This window comes from Colossoma macropomum, unplaced genomic scaffold (assembly GCF_904425465.1).
Source record: "Colossoma macropomum unplaced genomic scaffold, Colossoma_macropomum, whole genome shotgun sequence".
Lineage (NCBI taxonomy): Eukaryota > Metazoa > Chordata > Actinopteri > Characiformes > Serrasalmidae > Colossoma > Colossoma macropomum.
In genome coordinates this window covers 11,292,285-11,310,995 of record NW_023494788.1, presented here as the reverse complement: position 1 = coordinate 11,310,995, position 18,711 = coordinate 11,292,285, and the positions used below count along the sequence as shown (strand labels likewise).

Genomic DNA, 18,711 nt, shown 5'->3' with positions numbered 1-18,711 from the left:
AGAATATTGTTCATGGGATAAAATATTGTAAAAAAATATTGTGAATCTTTGCATTTGTTAGCTTGTTATTGTTCAAATTCAAAGTCAAAGACTGTACTGAAGGTTTTACGTTTAAATTATACTGAATTGTTTTTTAACCAGGCTATAAGGGTGATCTGAATGGCTTTGGTAACGTGATAAATGCTTTTTTTCTGTACTTGAGATTATATAAATTGCAGAACCCCTCATAATAACTTCATAACTTAATAATTATTAGCCTTTTTTTTTGTATTTTTTTCATGCTTTATTAAAAAAAGGGTAATATGTTCAAACAAAGGGAGTGACAGTTCAAGAACAACTGAAGGCCCAGGAGTTTGTACACCAGAAAAGTGTTTCTGAGTAACGCTGGTCACAAATTACTTTCCATCCAAGAAGATTTGAGAAATCATACCAGAAAACTGTGCAATAGATACATTCCCAAAAGAGATGATCATTGTTTTCCAATTAATAGCTTAATAACTCACTCTCATCATTCAGCCATTGCATCACTGACAAAACATGAGGAACCGCTGCTCTAAAACTGTTCTGCACGTAGCAAACGCTGTACAGTTGCCATGACATCATCTCGTGGCCGGACAGCGCCACCTGCCGTCTGAACACAGTCAGTGCAGGTTCCCTCCACGCCTGTGGAATGCACGTGTCGCATAGCAGCCGGCACAAATGCAGCAGGCTATTGTTGCCAGGCACTCAAACTTAACGGGGAGTCTTTGGACGTTGATCGCTTTCTTTGTGGACAAGACTGAGTAATGCAGCTCAAGAACAGCATATTAAGAATAAAAAACGGGCTGTAGGCTATAAATGTTCACATGTAACGCGCTGTCTTCACTCAGCGTCTGCTCTATTCGAAAACTTCTCCAGCCAATCAGCTCCGAGCCCTCTGCTCCGTGGCTCCGCCTTCAAAACTCCCTCTCTCCACCTCTCACCGTTTGCAGTGTGCAGTGGGCTTTTTTCGCATAACTGAATCGGCATCATGAACGGGAATGTGATCGCTGACGAGGACGGTGAGGCGGATAATGAATGAGGGCGACCGTTCAGCCTCCCCTCTGCGAATTTCTGGGACTAAGCTAAGATTCACGGACGCTCTCGTGTATCCTTTCTTTCTTACGTGACTGCGTGAACGCGAAAGTTGGGGCTCGAGTTAACGTTATCTGGAGAGCGTCTTAGCCTGTGCGTTTTGTCCAGAGCTCGGGAGAAAAAAAGCGTCACGGACTCTGCATTTTAATCAGCGGTACACAAATAGCCCACAATGTGTATTCCGACACGGCGGCGTTGATGCGGCATTGACAGACAGGCGGTGCAGCGGCTCCGCGCACAGGCGAACCCGCAGGTTTCCCGTTTCACCCAGCGGCGGCGGCTGTGCCAGCTTGGAAGCCGATTTTGGGTGCACGATGACGGGGCGCAGGAGCTGCGTGAACTCGCTGTGGTCGGGGAGCGAGCGGGTTCGCATCGGAGAGCGGCTGAAAGCCACCCTGGCTGGGATCATGGAACTGGACCTGCTCAGAGGGCGACAGCTGGAGCTGGTGGATGCGGTTATGGAGGAGAGCGGGAAAACCGCGGAGAGCGTCGCTGCTCAGCAGGGGGCAAACCTCGAGAGCGCTGCCGCGGATGGCGCCGCCAAAGCCCGCAGGCAACAGGTCAGCGGGGACGGGGGGGTAGAGGTTACTAAAGGGGGACCACGGTGTTCTGTCCTAATTATAGCTTAAACATCGGGACATTGCTGAAGATACATATTACGCCTGTATTGTACGATTTGACAACACCTCTTGGTGACAGTGACGTCAACCGGTGGATAACACTGTGCCGTGACCTAACCAGGGCACCACTATTTACATTGAAAGGGTGTAAGTTACGCACCTGGTCGGCGCCCAAACACACATCCTCTATCCAGCGTGTCAAGGTTGAATGAGGGTATTCTGAGCCGCTGACCGCGATGCATGTTAATTTTCCCACGCTGGATTAAACCCACAAGGTTTAGGTGGAAAGCACATTTTTCATTTAGTTACGTTTTCTGTTGGTGTTTGTTTTCTGTTGCTATTGAGGGTAGAATATTGCCGAAAGCTTTAAGGGCCCATGGAGATTTCATTTATCCTTTATTTTTCCCCTAGGTCCACTTATGATGTTGGTGGGGTTAATGTACTAAAACCAGTCATAATTTATCTTTACAGGACAATTTCCACCCCCTCTTTATCCCTTCATATAACAGACTGTTGTTGTGCCTTTAAGACTAACATATGTCTGTTCTGATTGGCTGTGTCACAATTATAAAGTACATCAAGCTAACTCAATGACTGCAGTGTGAATGGATGGGATGACTAACCCGCTTTAGGCTGAATTTTGTGACATCACAAAAACAGTGAAATCAAATCAGGCTGTTTCTGCAGCTTCAGTTTCATGTATGGATTGTATATACTAGGCAGTGAATGGTTTTAAAATCTAAAAAGTGTTTATATTCTATATTAGACTACTTTTGCTTCTAAAAAGCCAGGAGAATTCAGTTTTTTCGAGTTATGGGCCCTTTAAAATATACACAGCGGATGTGGAAAGGTGAGCTCCTGTCTAGGTATGAAGGGCTTCTTTCACTGGAGGCGTAGGCCTGTTCCAAGTAGCGAACATGTATATGTGTAAGAAGAGAAGATGAGGCGGAAGTGCTTGTTTGAATTGACAATAGGGTCGAGGATGGATTGTGGGATTGTGACCATGTAATGGTCAGTGAGACGCTGTGTAAATGAAACAGATGTCATATGGTAGCAGCCAGCAACACTACACAATGAAAACATTCCCCTGTGCTGGACAGTGTTTCTTTGTATGGGCAACACATTTCTTTTTCTTTTCTTTAATGTACAGTAGACGACAGCAAAACCCCACAAGTTATTTTGCTTACTGTACATTACTTGGTGATTGACAAATTCCTTTTACACCTTCAGTCAGACATCATACATCAAACATGGGGTGACTCATCGCTGTAGCTGTGTGAGCCAGAAGAACAAATAACCGTTTTGATATAATGCTTCGATATAGGAACATGTGTACGAGCTTATGATCTGATGTCCCAGTTTAAAAAATAGATCAGATTGATCGGTGTATTGAAAAAATTGTAGAGCTGCAAAATACAGTAAAACAATGAGGCAAAATGTATTAGTCATTGCTCTGTTTGCTGCCTTTCAGCCAACGCATCTGCCATTTGCATAAACGGCACATGTTGACATGATTCTGTTGCCCGCGTCATAGATATCACCTCTTGCCTGCTATCTGCAGAGGGAGCGAGAGGAAGGGGGAGCTGGACAGAGAGGTGCAGGGATGGAGGTGGAGAGCAGAGCACATGGCTGTGCAAGCTTCTCACTGAGTTAACCCCCTCAGAGCAACTGGCTGCTCTGCTGCTTTTTCAATTCATTTCACAGTTTTATTTACACTTCAGAGACTTTTTGGTAACAGGGTTTTGGAATAATAAAAATCACCACTGACTAATTTCAACAGTTAAGTCAAAAGGAATAATTAGACAAAAAATCAAATTTACATAATTTCCCCCTTACTACAAAGGTAGTCCATCAGCCAAGATGTTTGGTGAAGTGTGATTGCTTTGGTTTTGCTCTGGAGCTACAAGGCTTATGTAGCTAACAAGGGAAAGCCTGTAGACTGTTTTAGAGCTTTCCATTATGCCTTTGCTTCACCAGCTGTTCCGCTCAAAGTAGAGATAGTTCCACTCGGTGCATACAGTACATTTAGTGTGCGTCTGTAGTTAAAGGGGAACTCCACCGATTTTTCAAAACATCTGCATAATTAAATGGTTGAGATGTAAAGAAAGTCATTCAGAATAGTCTGGTGCCAAATGGTTAATTCTAGAGAAACTTTAAGTCAGAACTGTTCACAGCGGTAGTGATAAGAACCAGACGTCTGAAGAGTTTAAGGCCTCTAAAAGCTACATCACAAAATTATTACATTAAATGGTTATGAATATTCTGCCTGATGTCTGAGACATTGTTTTACAGTAGTTTTGGCCTAAAACGTATTATAACCAATTTATTCTAATCTGTTCATGGAGGAGGGATACATTAAGGGTGTTCTAGGGCAAAACTGTCCCCAAAGAAAACTCCTTTTTTCTTTAGATTTACCACTATTTTACCATCATCAACATTACATATAAAATCCTCAGAAGACTTGTTGGTGGTTTTTCTCTACAAATAAGCCATTTTGCATCAAACTACTCTGAATGACCTTGTTTACATTTCAACCACTGCATTGTGTCGACATTTATAAAAATTGGTGGAATTCCCTTTTTTTTCCTTGAAATTTCCTTTCCTATCTGCTTTCCTTGATTTTGCTATGTCAGCTTTGCAAATCAGGCACAGTCAATGAAAACAAACAGTTTCATTTTTAAATAAAAACACAGGTGCAACAGATGGCTACTATGTGTTCACTAAGCAATTCTCCAAATTTTTGCGAAAGTTGAGGTAACATATCTAGCTTAACAGCTTGTGCCTTAACTTAAGAGTAGTGTTACCTGTGTAGATATTCTAATAAAACAACTCTATTTGACTGGCGAAAGCTGATCCAACTAGCTGTAGCTAGCTCACAATATTTGGTTAATAATAAGTTATTTCTGAACTGGGGTTCATACAGTAGGAAGAAATCATGTGCTCGCTTGCTAACAAAATCACTAGCTCTGAATAGACTGTCACTCAAAAATCATAAAGCATAACTATTTATAGAAAATGTCTGGCACAAATGGAAGCGAAAGCTATTAACAGGTACTGATGTGTTTGTTGGTATTCAGTTTGAATGGCTTCAGTGGAACTTGATGTATTTGGACTGGAACAGCTAGTTATACAGGATATCAAATGGAAGGCTAAAATGGTAGATGCCACAAAAATTAGCCTCTCGCTAAATGCAATCATTACAAAAACCCCAAAATAAGCAAACTTTAAACACCAAATTTATCTTGGCTGAGCAACTACACATAAGGTAAGGAGAAAAACTGTGTAAATCATTTTTTTTCCCACCAGGCTATTTTTTTAAACTTCCTTGTAAAAAACTAGATTGCTACAACTGTGGAACCTGTGCCTCTCCAACCCGTTCCTGCTGTGGGTGGTGCTGAAAAAGAGCAGCCAGTTCTCAGTGATTGTTTCCTGATCAAATACAGTAATGACAGATAAATGTCCACACACCTCCTGTGGCATTGATATGAGTGCTCGGGTAAGTGCTCTATCATTAGACAGGAGAGATCAGACTGAATCACCTCCCACGCCTCCTCTTTATTCTAATTTTCTGTCCATTTTCATCATTAGTCTTATATAACTCTCTTCCCGCGTGCCAAACTGCTCCTTTGTGAATTGATTGGTGGCTGGAAAAGAGCCAGTGCTCCGTGTGACAGAGCTCTCAGACCTGGATCAGGTTTCTCACACACAGGCACATGCCCTGGCTCTCGCTCCTCCTGTAATCAAATAAAATGTAACTTTATACTTTGATGATCCATAGCACATGCATCTCATATATGGTGGAGAGTCTATATGTGCGTCTGCCTGTTTTGGTATCACCATGCAGCGGCAGAAAGGAAAAAGGCCGAAAATGTTCCAAATATTCATATACTTTTAGCAACTTAAAACACAAAAAGCTACCATGCATTCTCAGGAAACCTTTCAGGGTATAAACACTGTCACTGTGATACCCTCAAGGATACGCCTTCATTTCCTTTAGTTAGGAAACATAATGATCCCATAGTCCATTGCAGTTATAATTTTTAAGTGGCATTGACTCCATATACCCTGTTTGACTCTAGTCTAGTATTTTAATTTTCTATTTTAAGGGAAGGTAAAGGTAGTGTACCATTAAAACTTATTTAAGGTACACTGTTGTACCTTTAAGGGTATATGTACATTGTAATCTGGGGGGCTAACATTTATCTGGCCTGTACCATTTTTTTCAGTGCAGCATAACATTACACATGTAATATTGTCATATTCTAGTTATTAGAATATTAATATTTTATTTTTTTCACCCTGAGATCCACTTATAATGTTTGCATAGGTTTACATAACAAAAACAGTCATCATTCATTTTTGCATGGCTATTTATCTCAAGATTAAACAAGTTGTTTTTTGTTACTGTCTGTTTAAGGCTTACATATCATCTCTAAAAACCTTTGTAACTTCATTTTTGTTTTCAAATTTGTTTACAAGTTGAAAGTGTCAGCTGGCCTTTACATGCTGTTAAAACATAAAAATGACTAGACCAATAGAAATAATTATTTTGAAAAGTTCATATTTACGGGATATGTGGTTTGTCACGATAGCGAAGATATGTAAATGTAAAAACTCTTTTCTGATTGGCTACCCTTTATTTTATAGAACTTCAGCGTGAATACATGGAGCTAAACCACTGTAGGTTGAATGGGCAGATATATGTGAATGTGTTGCTTTTTGTGACATCACAAAAAACGACAAATTCAGAACGGTCTGTTTTTGCAGCTTTGTTTCCAAATATGGGCCGTAAGGACTGTTATGTTTTGAAACTTAACATGAGTAAGGAAAATTAAGGAAAAAGTTTCTGTGACATGGACCCTTTAAAATTCTGGCATCATATCCACACATTCTTACATTTTATTTTGTGCCTCCATTTGGAGACGCAATACATCTGAATTTGGCAGTGAGGATGAAGTGCCCTTTAAAAATATTTTCTACTCTTTCACAATTAACATTTGTGTAAGAGGCCTTTATAGGCAATTTTAGGTCTGATGAAACCTGCTGGGAATGTGGTGCTGTGTGGACTTTTTCCCTACATGACCTTTGTGCTATCAGTTTACAAACCAGTGTAATTCCCAAATTAACTCTCTCTCTGTTAAGATGCATAGATCAAGCTAACTGATGACTGGTTTATGCAGAAAATCTGCAGTATCTTTTCTTTTTTCCCCTCACAGTAGAAATATTTCTCTAGCTGAGACGGAGTTAAGTATTGCTGCTGAATCGGGTTGTGTGGGCGAAGTGAGAGAGCGAGAGAGAGCAGGGAGAGCAGCTCAACAGTATTCTGAAGTGAAGTGGGGGTGGTAGTCATATCTAGGAGTGCTGTGTGTGAGTGTGTGCGCGTGCGTGTGTGCTGGGGGTTTAAAATGCCTCCCTCATGCTGTTTCTCTCACTAGGCAACCCATCCCCCGCTCGCTCTCTCTCTCTCTCTCTCTCTCTCTCTCTCTCCCTCTCTCTCCCACTGAGTCACTCTCTCCTTGCTATCAATCTCTATCTGTCCCCTCACTAAGTCTTCAACCTTCATCTCTCCCCTGCGCTTAATCTCTCTCTCCCTGTCTCTGCTTCTCACACTCATTGTTTTTCTGTGTTTTTTTCCTTATATATATATATATATATATATTTTGAGTGGGTGAGAGGAATTCTGGGTAAACTGCTGGAGCAGAGATAAGCCTGGTCAAAGTTTCTCTTTCAAAACCCTCTCACCCCCCCTTCTCCTTCTAGTTCTCCTTCACTGTTCTTTGTTTCGTCATCTGTCGCTTCGTCCATTCTTTCTTCATGAACCCTCCCATCCCCCGGGTCTTGTTCTTCAGCACCATGAGTCACCTGCATTGTGTATGCAAAAGTCAGAACAGAGGAGCAGTGGATTGATCAGAGCTTACGGCAAGCAGACAGTAGGGCTTTGTTTAAGAGGATACTGAGTGATGTCCTTCTAGAAGCTTGAGCTGTGAAATAGCTCAGTCACAGCAGTCAAGGAGCCCACAGCAAAGATTTCAAAACTTTTGGAATGAACTTGGTATCTGGGTCCAGCTAAAATCCCCAGTCCGAAAACTGTATAAAAACTGCCCACCAAAAAATTTAAGTGTCCAGTCATGAAGGTTTGAAATAGAGCTGGGCGATATGGCAATAATGTGATATCACAATACTTCAAAAAGTTTTCACATTCAAGTCACAGTGTTTACTTTTATGACATCTGGTACGTTGGACAAGACAGTTGGAACAGACAAAGTAGTGCCACATAAAAAAAAAATACTAAATCTAAAACTACAAATCCAATTATTTGGGTTTAACATTTCACATACTGTGCTGCCCTAAATCCAGTAAAACAAGACTAATTATGCAGTCTTGCAGCTGGAAGGTACTGATGAAATCCACACTGTGCTCAGAAAAGCTTATTGTGACACATTGTGATGTAATTTGTCCCGATAACAATAAACTTGTATTGGCTGCGAAAATAAATAAATATAAATTACACCTTTAGGCCTGTCATGAAACCATTACATTTTAACTGACAGTTACTTGCCATATACATTTTTGCAATTAACAAGTTTTTTGTTATTGTTATTTGTTGTATGCAACTTTCAAAGTATAAGCCTAAAGTGGCCGAATTGGTTACGATCTTGCTTCCAAGCTGTTGACACTTAGTTGCTCTCAACTGACGACAGACACGGCTCAATGCAAATATATAAACATTACTCAGCTCTGCCCTCTATATGCATTATATAGCACCAGTCAGTTGAGACCTGTTGTTTTTGTAAAACTTGTGTTGTGTCTCAGGTATTTACTGCTTCCTTTGCTGCTTTATATGCATTTGCCTCAATTCATCAGATGAAAACATACCCAATTCACATTTGATGTGAATAGATGTAAACAGAGGATCGTGAGAGCTAATAACTGGAATTTAATAGCGATCAGCTTAAATAATTGCAATCGTAATTGCGATCATGTAAGAATTGTAAGGACTAGTCACACAGTGTCACAATTAGGGATGTAGCAATACAACATTTTGTATTGTTTCGCAGCACATCATATTGTACTGTTGTAGCATGTTACCTTGGGGCTTAAGATGAATATATTAGCTTGTGGCAAGAGAGTTAGATCAGGACACGAAAATTTCCTCTATTTAAACTGGTAGGTTTCAAATTTCTCTGTTTTTAACCTTAGAAAAACTAAATATAACGATGCTTGTCATGTATCATGAAAATGGTATTGTGAAAATATCTTGAGGTACTGTGATGCTATATTCACACCAACATACACGTCGCTGTCTAGACAGAACCTTCTCTGTTTTTCTTGGCTTTTTACATTGTTTATAAACACCAGCTGCACTTCTCTGCCCACTGTGTGAAAATTTCACAATGAATGGTAGAAATGTAGAAATGTTCCAGAATCGTTTTGCAGTTAAGAATGTTTGTTTTTCCTTGTCTTGAGAAGTTACCATTATGGAAAAGTGAAGTTTTGTTACAACAGTAATGATACTTTTGGTGACTGTGGTGTCCCACTTTATAACACACAATCTCAGTGATGAGCCCTTATGTGCCAACTTTTAGAGCAATCACTCATTGTGAGGAATGCCTCAGTTATTGCAGCGGAAGGCCTGAAGTGATAGTGTTGTCCTTGAACTCAGCGCTCTGTACGTTTAGTAGCCGTGAGAAGTCAGCGATTTGCTGCTGAAGCACTATTTTGGAGCCCTGTTGTGTAAACACACATTTCTGATACATGCCCTGTAATTACCACCCCTCACTTGTTTTAACATGTGCTGTATTCTCTGCCATCTGTTCACTCTTCTCAGACCCCCCCTCCAGCCGACCCAATGTTGCCGGGCCTCGGGGCTGGGGAGGGAATCAGCTCACGCTGGTCCACTCTGTCCTGGGACATCCCGTCAGAACTTCTGTCCCCTCCTACTCCAGAGCCCACTGGCACCACTTCACTGGACTGTGACTCCAGACCCAGCTCAGGTACTGCCTTTTCATCCTGAACTTCAAAAGAGTTCAAAGAACTAAGCAGAGGCCATTGTGTGCTTCTGCAGGAGGTATCTCAAAATATTCTTTGAAAATGGTTCTTGTGTACCTTCATATTCTGTGAAGTGTCCCACATGAATGCGTAAAGGGGGCAAGTTCTTTAAAGACCACTCCTTTCTTTGAGTGTGTTTAGTAGTGGACATTATTCCACAGTGCTGTTCCTCTTCTTTTATTTACTTAGGGATTACATGTTCACAGCTAGTGCACGCTGGTGTGGTATTTCACTAAGTGCTGTTAGTAGCAAGTTTGGAAATTGCAGGAATCACTTACTAAATAAGCATGTATTCAAATGTTATTTAATAAGTATGTAAGCAGTTTAAATTGTGTGTCGTAGATACTATAATAATACCTTTTCCAGTAATTAAGTGATTAAAGTTTGGATAGTCATGTTTGTCACCTGAAAGCAATTGAAACTCTCATGAAATAATAATGAAATTGTCAACAGGTGCACATTTTGTCTGGTTGAGGTTATGTGAAATAAAGGTTATGTACTATTTACTTTCCACTTCAATCTGATACTTACTGCTCAGAGCAGTCTTTGGCAATCATTAACCCTGGCCCTTTAGCTTATACCTTCATTTATATCATGTGTCACCCATGAAACCACGCTTTTCTTCAGTCCATGTTCCTACAAACCCTCCCCCACTTTTTCTTCTTTCTTTTTTTACTTGGTCAGGTTTTTACTCGGTCAGTGGGAGCTCGCTGTCAGACTCCTGTTACTCAGTGGCCAGTGAGGCAGCCCCTGGAGGGCCTGTTAAAATGGGGGGAACCTGCAGGCCTCACTCGCTAGACCACAGTACCACCCAGTGGAGGGAGGTTGAACAGCAGAGTGTACAGAGCTCAGAAGGGACAGTTCCAGGACAAAAAGGGGAAAGGAGGCCAGCCTCTACTGGTAGGAGGAAATTTATCACTTAACACTTGCTTATGTAGTTATTAAAAGGTGGTGATGCCCCGAAATGAAATTACTTGAAATTCAGGACACAATTAGTTGAAAGAACAAAACAGAAAAAAGCTGACAATAAATAAAAAACAGTTTACATAAAATAAACTTGGAAGATATTACAGTATGTAGGCTACAGCATGTGCCACAAAATGCAGTGTCCACAAAACAGAGTATCGTTGGTCATTCAAGGCAATGAATTCCATTATTTTTTTATTATACTTTGCAGTTTAGAACTGTTGTTAGCGAAATTTTTGATCAATTAAAAAACTGAAGCTATGGATGGCATCAGTGATACTTTGCTTAAACAGAGATTACAATCTCTTGTCTGAATTCACCCTTAAAAACTGGGAAATAGATCCACAAGGGCAAATTTTTTTACTCACTATTTTGTTATCATTAAAATTATTTTTTAAGTCTGATATTTTGACTTATTTGTTTTAGACCTTTTGAATCTTTTTTTCTGTCAGAATTTTTTTTACTTTTTTTCTCTTTCGGACGAAAAACAAATGTGCCGTTTTTGACCATTTTCAGTGGCTGAAATTTCGGTGCATCACTATGTACTACGTATTGCAGTTGTGCTGAGTGCTTTCAGATGTTTTTACAAGAACCCATGGGTGGGTAACTCTGGTCCCAGAGGGACAAATTTATGCACAATTTGGTGATTTGGTGACAAACACACCTGATTCAACTACTCAGTAATTACTCTGTAATTGTAGATTTATTTGGTGGTCAGAGCAGGGAAATTATCAGACAGCGCTGGACTCCAGCCCTCAGTTCTTACCCTCGCTCTGACAGCTGATAAATATCATTCGATTATCGTTGCAGTTTCATGGTGATAGCTCTAATATGTTCTTTTCAATTCTTCATGAACAGGTGAGCTAGAGATTGATGGGCTCATGTTTCTGACTGGCCTCTGTTCTAGCCTGGGAGGAACACAAAAGGGATCCGTCTTTTCCACTTCTACCACCAACTCGCAGCTACAGCTAGACCCCAAATTCTGCTCCGACTTGGTGTCACGAAGGACAAAAGAGGTGTACCCTTATCCTAGCCCACTCCACGCAGTGGCCTTGCAGAGTCCCCTGTTCACCTCCTGCCAGGACTCTTCCCCCACCTGCCGCTCCCCCAGCCCAGAGGGTGATCAGCCTGGGGAGCCAGAGCCTGAACAGCCCCCTGTGAGGACCCAACCTCCACCTTCTCCATCTATCACACAGCTGGAACAGTACATAACCAGATTAGTCCATCAGTACCACAGCAGGGTGGCTGCCGAGGCTTCTCAAAAGACTGCAGGCTTAAGCCATGAAGGAGTCCACCCAAGGAGTGCTTCCTCCTCCAGCTTGACTGGGGGCAGTGCAACACCATGCAAGTCTTTACTGGGCAATTCTGCTAGAGTTAGTCTTAGTAGCATTGGGAAGAAAGCTAGCCGGAATTCGATTAATCTCGGAAACTTGCCATCTGTTACTGGGGAGGATTTCAACATTAGTTTTCACCTCAACTTGAATTTGAACCTGAATCCAAACTTGAATAAAGCACTGAGTTTTGATGCTAAAAACGTAAAAGAGCAGGTGTCAGGTTCCTGTGGGCATCTTAGCGCCAACTTAATCACTCCAACTGCTTCCCCATCTTCATCATCAAGCACAGTCACCAGCACCCCCAACTGGAGGAGCAGACCCCGCATATCCACCTGCCCCTCCACAGTCAACCACCGTGGATCACTGGAGATTACCGGAAAGTCCTTTGGTCCACTCAACTTCTCTAAATCGCTAGACTGGAGTGGGGCTCCCCGAGAAGAGGCAGAAGGGTGTCCACCTTCCAAAGCCTCAGAAAGTCCTGCTAAACTCAGTGAAGACTCGGCGGTGGTCTGTGAGATCTCCCGTGTGTCTGGGCTGCCCAAGTCAGTGGTGGTGGGGCTAATGGAGGAAGGTGTGGAGTTGGATGCAGAATGCTTTCGGAGTGAGAGAGAAAGAGGTGAAGGGTCAGCATCTCCATGCAACGCTCCTACACCTCGCTCTTCTCGTACTTCTCTTCAGTCAGCATACGGAGCAGATCGACCTGGCTTGTATTCAAGCTCAGCGGCCTCAAACCCCTGGGCAGGAAGTGGCAGCATGGAACCAGACTACATTTCGCAGCAGCACCGGCTACAGGTTACCCATTCAGATTCCCATTCGGCGCTTACGACGCAGTCCAACAGCCCTCGCTCTGATCACTCTGGACCAACTCCTTCTCGCACTTCCCCCATCTTGCCGATACCTCACAGTCATTCAGACCCGGCCTCTTCTCCTGGCTCTGCTTCCCACTCAAGAGTACACTCCCCTCCTCGTCTGCTCACGAATTCGCCGTTCACTCCTGCCCAACTGTCTGTCTTCCGGCGAGACTCCCCATCCCAGTGCTCTCTCCCGCACTTTCACCCCTGTGGCTCCCCGCTGGAAGGCCCCATTAGGCCTCGTGGCGGTTCCCTCAGGCAGGATGCTGGAGCTGCAGCCGGGTGGAGGTCTCAGGAGAGAGGCTGGAGGAGGAGTGGGGACGGGGAGAGGCTCTATCAGGGCAAGCATGCCTCTAGAGAGCTGGTGCGGGCGTCAACAGTCAGTAGTTACTCAGGAAGAGACTATGGCAGCTGCTGGGAGGAAGAAGCAAGTACCCGGACACCGAAAAAGGCTGCAAAGTTTTGGAAAGGCTTCGAGTCCCGGCTGTGGGGGAAAGAGGAGGAGATGGGGAGGTACAGAGACGAGAGGGCTGGAACTTTTGGTTGGAGGCACACATCTTTAAAAGAGACTTCATCAAGCAGGGTTCAGGAACAAAAAGACAGCCACTCGTCTAGAAAGAAAGGGACAAGCTGGGACGGCCGTAGCTCCAGCCTTCGCTTATCCAGGAGAGCGCTATTCCGGAGTGAATCTCAGGGATTCTTGGAGCCTCGTTCCCAAAAACGTGAAGCTCGTCTCCACAGCAGTCAGTGGTGTTCCTCCTTGGAGATCAGCCGGGAAGGGAGAGGTACAGAATGTGGGCGGAATCTAGTGAGGAAAGAGGAGAAACATCACTCTTCCACTGCCAGTCTCTTTCATCTCTCTCGCTCACAGAGCCTCGAGGGAAGCAGCCACTCACTCTCTCCTCTTTCCTCCCCTTCCTTATCTCCATCTCCACCTCCGTCAGCCCCTCTCACTCGTTCCAGATCATTCCGTGACCTTGGAAGGAAGGTTTTCGGCTCAATGAGGTCCCTCAGTTTCAATAAGAACCACAAGTCGAAAAAGAAAGACTAGTAAGCTGAGAAGGCAAACATTTCACAGTTTGCAGACTGGTTTCTAGGACTTAAGATTAAACCTTGTTTCAGACGAGGTGAATTATTCTAATGGACAATCTCCACTGATGTGATACAGCTGGACTGTGCAATTATGACAAACAGTTGTAAATTGAGTGATACTGTGATCGCGATTCCTAATTGCTTTGAGTACATTTCTAACAGAAACCTCAATAGGAACTCTTGAGATTGGTCAGTGCACTTACAGGGCACATAATAGATATTGTAATTTCATTCAAACACTCATGTCATGTGCTGTGCTATCTAGATGTTTTTTTCTTTTCAGACTAAAATGCGACTAAAAGAAATGCACTAGTTAGAGTCTTCTGCAAGTAATTAATTGCGAGGACCAAAATCATGATTCCATTTGATATACGATTAACCTGCAGCCCCATTACATAGGCCAGAATCAGGATTAATCTGTTAGGAGAAACAATGGGGGGTGCCAATACTGCCATGTTACACAACTTGTAACAATCCAGAAGTATTCGAAACAGCTGTTCTTTCTGCACGTTCATGTGCCTCTGCATGCTACTCTGTGCTGTGTGTCTGTGCACTATTATATTCAGTGTGTGCCAGTGTGCTTTTCATTCTATACATACTTTGCACTATACTCAGTATAGTGTGCGTACTGAAGTATTTAAGTACTTTGTGCATATACCGCACATTTGTTAAAACAATGTAGACCAAAATCGGAACAAGTACAATATGTTGCATAATATGAACTGTGTGCTCAGGACTTTAAAAATGATAAAATAAGATAATGTCATAATTTGAAATTATTAACTCATTTCAGTGTTAAGCAATGGCTCAATGTTAATAAAGACTTCAAATGAAATGTGTTCCTGATTGGTTTGCATGTCCCTGTTACATGAGGCTAATGTAGAGTTCAGTGAAATGCTTTGTGGCACAACAATGGAATTAAATCTAGCAATCTGCGAGGCCTAAATCCCCACACAAACATCTGCTTGCAGGGATTTATTCTAACAATTGGTCCTAATCTTCTTTTTAATCTAGCCACAGATTCAACAGGTTAATCTCACTGTGGTAAATAGGAACAGAATTCTAAACGATTTAAAGGGACCATTTCAAAAAGTTTATTATACAAGTGAACGGTGCTGATAGAGAAATGACATGGACTACCTCTCATCTAGAGACAGAAACAAACACAGAAAAATCTGAATCCTGAACAGAATCTGACTAATATCAGATACAGCCACAGTCAATGGACTTAAAAAAAAAAGGCCTTTAGCCAGTGCATTAACATTCACTGCCCATCAAACTGCCCAGTCATGAACGTCTTTCACATTCATTCTTGGCACAAGATATGTAGTCTCATTTAAATCCTTACTGGGGCTTGTTTTTATGCTACAGGGCAACATATATTCCAGAATTATTTTGGTATGCATTTATCTCTTTAATTTCATCCTTCACCTTCCTTTTCCTGTCAGCTGGAACTGATCTTCAGAGCTCCTTACAGCTGTTTTAGGGACTCCCCTGTAGCTTCTTCCCCTTCTCCTTGTTTCTGCTTACTAAACATGCCCTTGTACAGAGCTTTCTCCTTCTGATAGTCTTTCTTGAGCCTCTCCTCCACTCGCTGGAGCTGTTTCTTCACATTGGCATCTGAGAAACATGCACATTTTGCAGTGAATATCCTGTTTAAGTGGCCTATTAAAAGAACAAAGAACTTATATTTTTCATTTGTGTTCTCTTCATCTTCACTCTTTTTTATACTGACACATCAGCAACGCAGGTACCAAAGTTGGCATCTCTTCACAATTAAATTTCACATAGTCTGTTAGCAACTTCCATGATAAATTATTTATCTTAAAATGTTCTCGGTAGGTTATTAGTACTGACATCAATAGCAGACATATGTGAATACCACTTTGTAATTGCAGTTAGGTCTGTCACAATCATGAAATTCTAGATGATACTGATGACACAAAATAACAACACTCTATTGTAAAAAAGTTGAAAAATGTTCCAGGGCTGAAAAGCCCAATTCTGTTTTTTTTTTCTTACCATTAGGTTGCCCTCTGCTGGCCTGGAGGAGGTACTGACGGGCAGTCTGAGCATCGCCCAGCTCTAGTGTGGCCACTCCAGCTCTGTACAGGGCTTTAACGTCTCCAGGCCTCCAGTGAAGAACCTTCAGACTGTACTCCTGCACGTGGGTGTAGTCTACAACTTCACGCTGCAGTAAACATGCTGTGCAATAGAGAAAACCAGAGGTGTTAGTCCTCTCTGCAGTTATATAGTTCACTGCATAAGAACAATAGGGAGACATTGGTTCCATCCAAAACCTGCATATCAACATACTAAATGGTATGTCAAAACAGTACATCACCAATAGTAATACATTCAGCTGTGTAGTAACGTGTATATTTATTGTGGACAATAAGCTCACAATTGTTCTGAGCTGTGGGCCACACTTACGGAATGCCTAAAGTTTGGTAATTTCTAACACCCACTTGTTGCTGTCCTTCCTTTGGCTGATGACGGATGAGGTGTGAGATATCAAATACCTGCTAGGTTGTTATAGCAGTCTACTTGAGTGCTCCTGAGAAGCTCTTCTTGTTCCGGGGTGAGGGTGGGCAACTGAGACCCGAACCCTTTAAGCGTTGACATCACTTCTGAGTCGAGGCCACGAAGAACAATCAAGGCACGGTGATAACGTCCAATGGCGGAACGCACTTTCTTCTCCCGGTAAAACGAGTTCCCTTCCATTTTTAACCGCATAGCCTCAGCCAGCTGGGCTTCCACTCGTGAGCTGGAGCCTCCAGAGGCCCCGGAGCATGACGCCGAGCAGCTTTCCTCCTCAGGGCTTTCCTCTGCAGCAGCACCATCTGACGCCTGACAGAAAAAACCTGTCAGCAATGCAGGACTGTGTGAATTTGCTTAGACAGCAGTAGTCCCTCATGGAAAAAGACGCATAGTCATACTACAGGAATGAGATGAAGGGTTTCTACAACAATCTTATAGTAATTTGGACTATTGCTACAGGTTACTACATGAATATTATAGATTATATAAACAGTACGATAGCGTGTTCAAAATGTTCTGCATGTTGATTTTGGAGTATTGGTTCGCCTGCAGTTAGTCTGGGTAGTCTCTGGGTTTATTCTGACAAAGACTCTTAAAGTGAAGGCAGAGCTAGTTCACCTTTAGGGGGGTAATGTGTGTAAGAGCAGACAAAAACTGGGTGTTAGTTGAAAGCTGGAAGCGAGAGAGTGCAGACGTGAACTTAGTATAGAGCGAGCTGTTAGCCAAAAGCCTTGCTTATTGTATGGCGTGGCTGTGGCTGATTAAAGCCATTTAAATGTGATATATATACGACTTTTTTAACATTAATATAGCAGCAAACAACTATTTTGTATGTAAAGACGTAGTGGTGTAATGGCGTCCTGAGCAGAGAATGAAGTCACGCCGTCTCTGTGTGCGCGATAATCCGAGCTTGTCTGTTTTTTGTTTTCATAGCTGGTCCGGCTGCGCGTGCATGTTAGTCCTGCCCTGTGAAAACGCTGGCCCTCCCCTATATAATAATTTTCTACTATAAGAATTTTTTTTTACTATAATACTTTTCTATAGATCATTACAGTAGTATTATACAACATTTTGGAAAGTGTGTATTTTCTTATATACAACATCTCTCCAGTCTTGAGGTGGGTGATACGGCAAAATCTATTATCACGATACTTCAGGACATATTCTTACGATACACTATGTATCACGATATTTATCTTTTCTGACATCCAGTAAGTTAGAACAAACAAAGTAATCCCACATTTTAAACAAACTATTAAAAATATGAATCCAATTATTTGTATTCAACATTGCACACACTGTGTTGTAGTAAATTCAATTAAATGGGACTAATTAGGCTCTATTTTTAATCAAACATGCAGCTGAGAAGTGATTTTTAAGTTCTGATGATAACCACGATGTTCAGGAAAGCATAATGTGACACAGTGATGTAAAATATTACAATAACGATAAATATTGTCACATTGCCAACTCCACTCAGTCTCACTGATTTAATACTACAGGATATTCAATGACCTGGATGATTAAAAACCTTCACAGACTGACTGGTCCCTTTTGCAATGTCCAATTTCCTTGTGTAATGTCCTCATTTCCTAACACACTGACAGTAAAACACTGTCACAGAAATAAATCTTAATACAGCCAGTGGAAAAGCAAAGAGCAAGATAATAATGGCCAACTTTATTTTTTACTTTTTAGCTAACTAATTTAGCTAAACGTCTAAGTTCTCGTGCACGGAAATATCGCAGACTAACATTAATTATTCAGAATCTAACTTACATTAATTCTTAGACATTAGGGCATGTTTTTAAAGCTGCACAAAACAGTTTTCTTGGTTTCTATTTCCGCAGAGCAAAGTAAAACGTCCTTAAAAACCTTTAATATAAGAAAGGCAGCAGGTGACTTCATTTGTTTTGAATGAGATCCATGTAGTCAGAGATGTCAGAGACCCACGAGGGCACCTCCCTCACTCCCCTCATCCAGAACAAGAAATAACAACTCACCGCCCAGAAGACGGATCAGTACTGTTTATCACGGTTACCTTTCTGTCCATTTGTGTGCTTAAAGGCGGTAGATGAATAGCTGAGCTCCGTCTGCTGTGTGTTTGGGATATTAAAACTGTACTAGAAAGATCTTTGCTCTTCG

The 18,711-nt window shown here is 42.0% G+C and overlaps 2 protein-coding genes across 2 annotated transcripts; one reads left to right on the top strand and one right to left on the bottom strand.

Moving 5' to 3' along the window:
* The first annotated feature begins 965 nt into the window (after window positions 1-965).
* si:ch211-168f7.5 (dapper homolog 2) lies at window positions 966-14,864 on the top strand. The gene is made up of 4 exons (XM_036568443.1): window positions 966-1,673; window positions 9,562-9,727; window positions 10,467-10,682; window positions 11,607-14,864. Exons 1-4 carry the CDS (start codon window positions 1,428-1,430, stop codon window positions 13,982-13,984), a joined length of 3,006 nt encoding a protein of 1,001 aa, XP_036424336.1. The 5' UTR covers window positions 966-1,427; the 3' UTR covers window positions 13,985-14,864.
* Window positions 14,865-15,095: 231 nt separating this feature from the next.
* ttc9c (tetratricopeptide repeat domain 9C) lies at window positions 15,096-18,711 on the bottom strand. Its single transcript, XM_036568444.1, has 4 exons — window positions 18,608-18,711; window positions 16,548-16,875; window positions 16,048-16,230; window positions 15,096-15,645 (listed from the first exon to the last, which is right to left on the bottom strand). The coding sequence occupies exons 1-4, from the start codon at window positions 18,617-18,619 to the stop codon at window positions 15,497-15,499; spliced, it is 672 nt and encodes a 223-aa protein (XP_036424337.1). The 5' UTR covers window positions 18,620-18,711; the 3' UTR covers window positions 15,096-15,496.

Coding starts and splice junctions, on each gene's coding strand:
- si:ch211-168f7.5 (XM_036568443.1), top strand. CDS start 1,428: ATGACGGGGCGCAGGAGCTGCGTGAACTCGCTGTGGTCGGGGAGCGAG. Junction 1,674..9,561: donor CCAAAGCCCGCAGGCAACAG/GTCAGCGGGGAC, acceptor CACTCTTCTCAG/ACCCCCCCTCCAGCCGACCC. Junction 9,728..10,466: donor TGACTCCAGACCCAGCTCAG/GTACTGCCTTTT, acceptor TTACTTGGTCAG/GTTTTTACTCGGTCAGTGGG.
- ttc9c (XM_036568444.1), bottom strand. Junction 16,231..16,547: donor CTGCTATAACAACCTAGCAG/GTATTTGATATC, acceptor TCTATTGCACAG/CATGTTTACTGCAGCGTGAA. Junction 15,646..16,047: donor CAGCAGAGGGCAACCTAATG/GTAAGAAAAAAA, acceptor CATGTTTCTCAG/ATGCCAATGTGAAGAAACAG.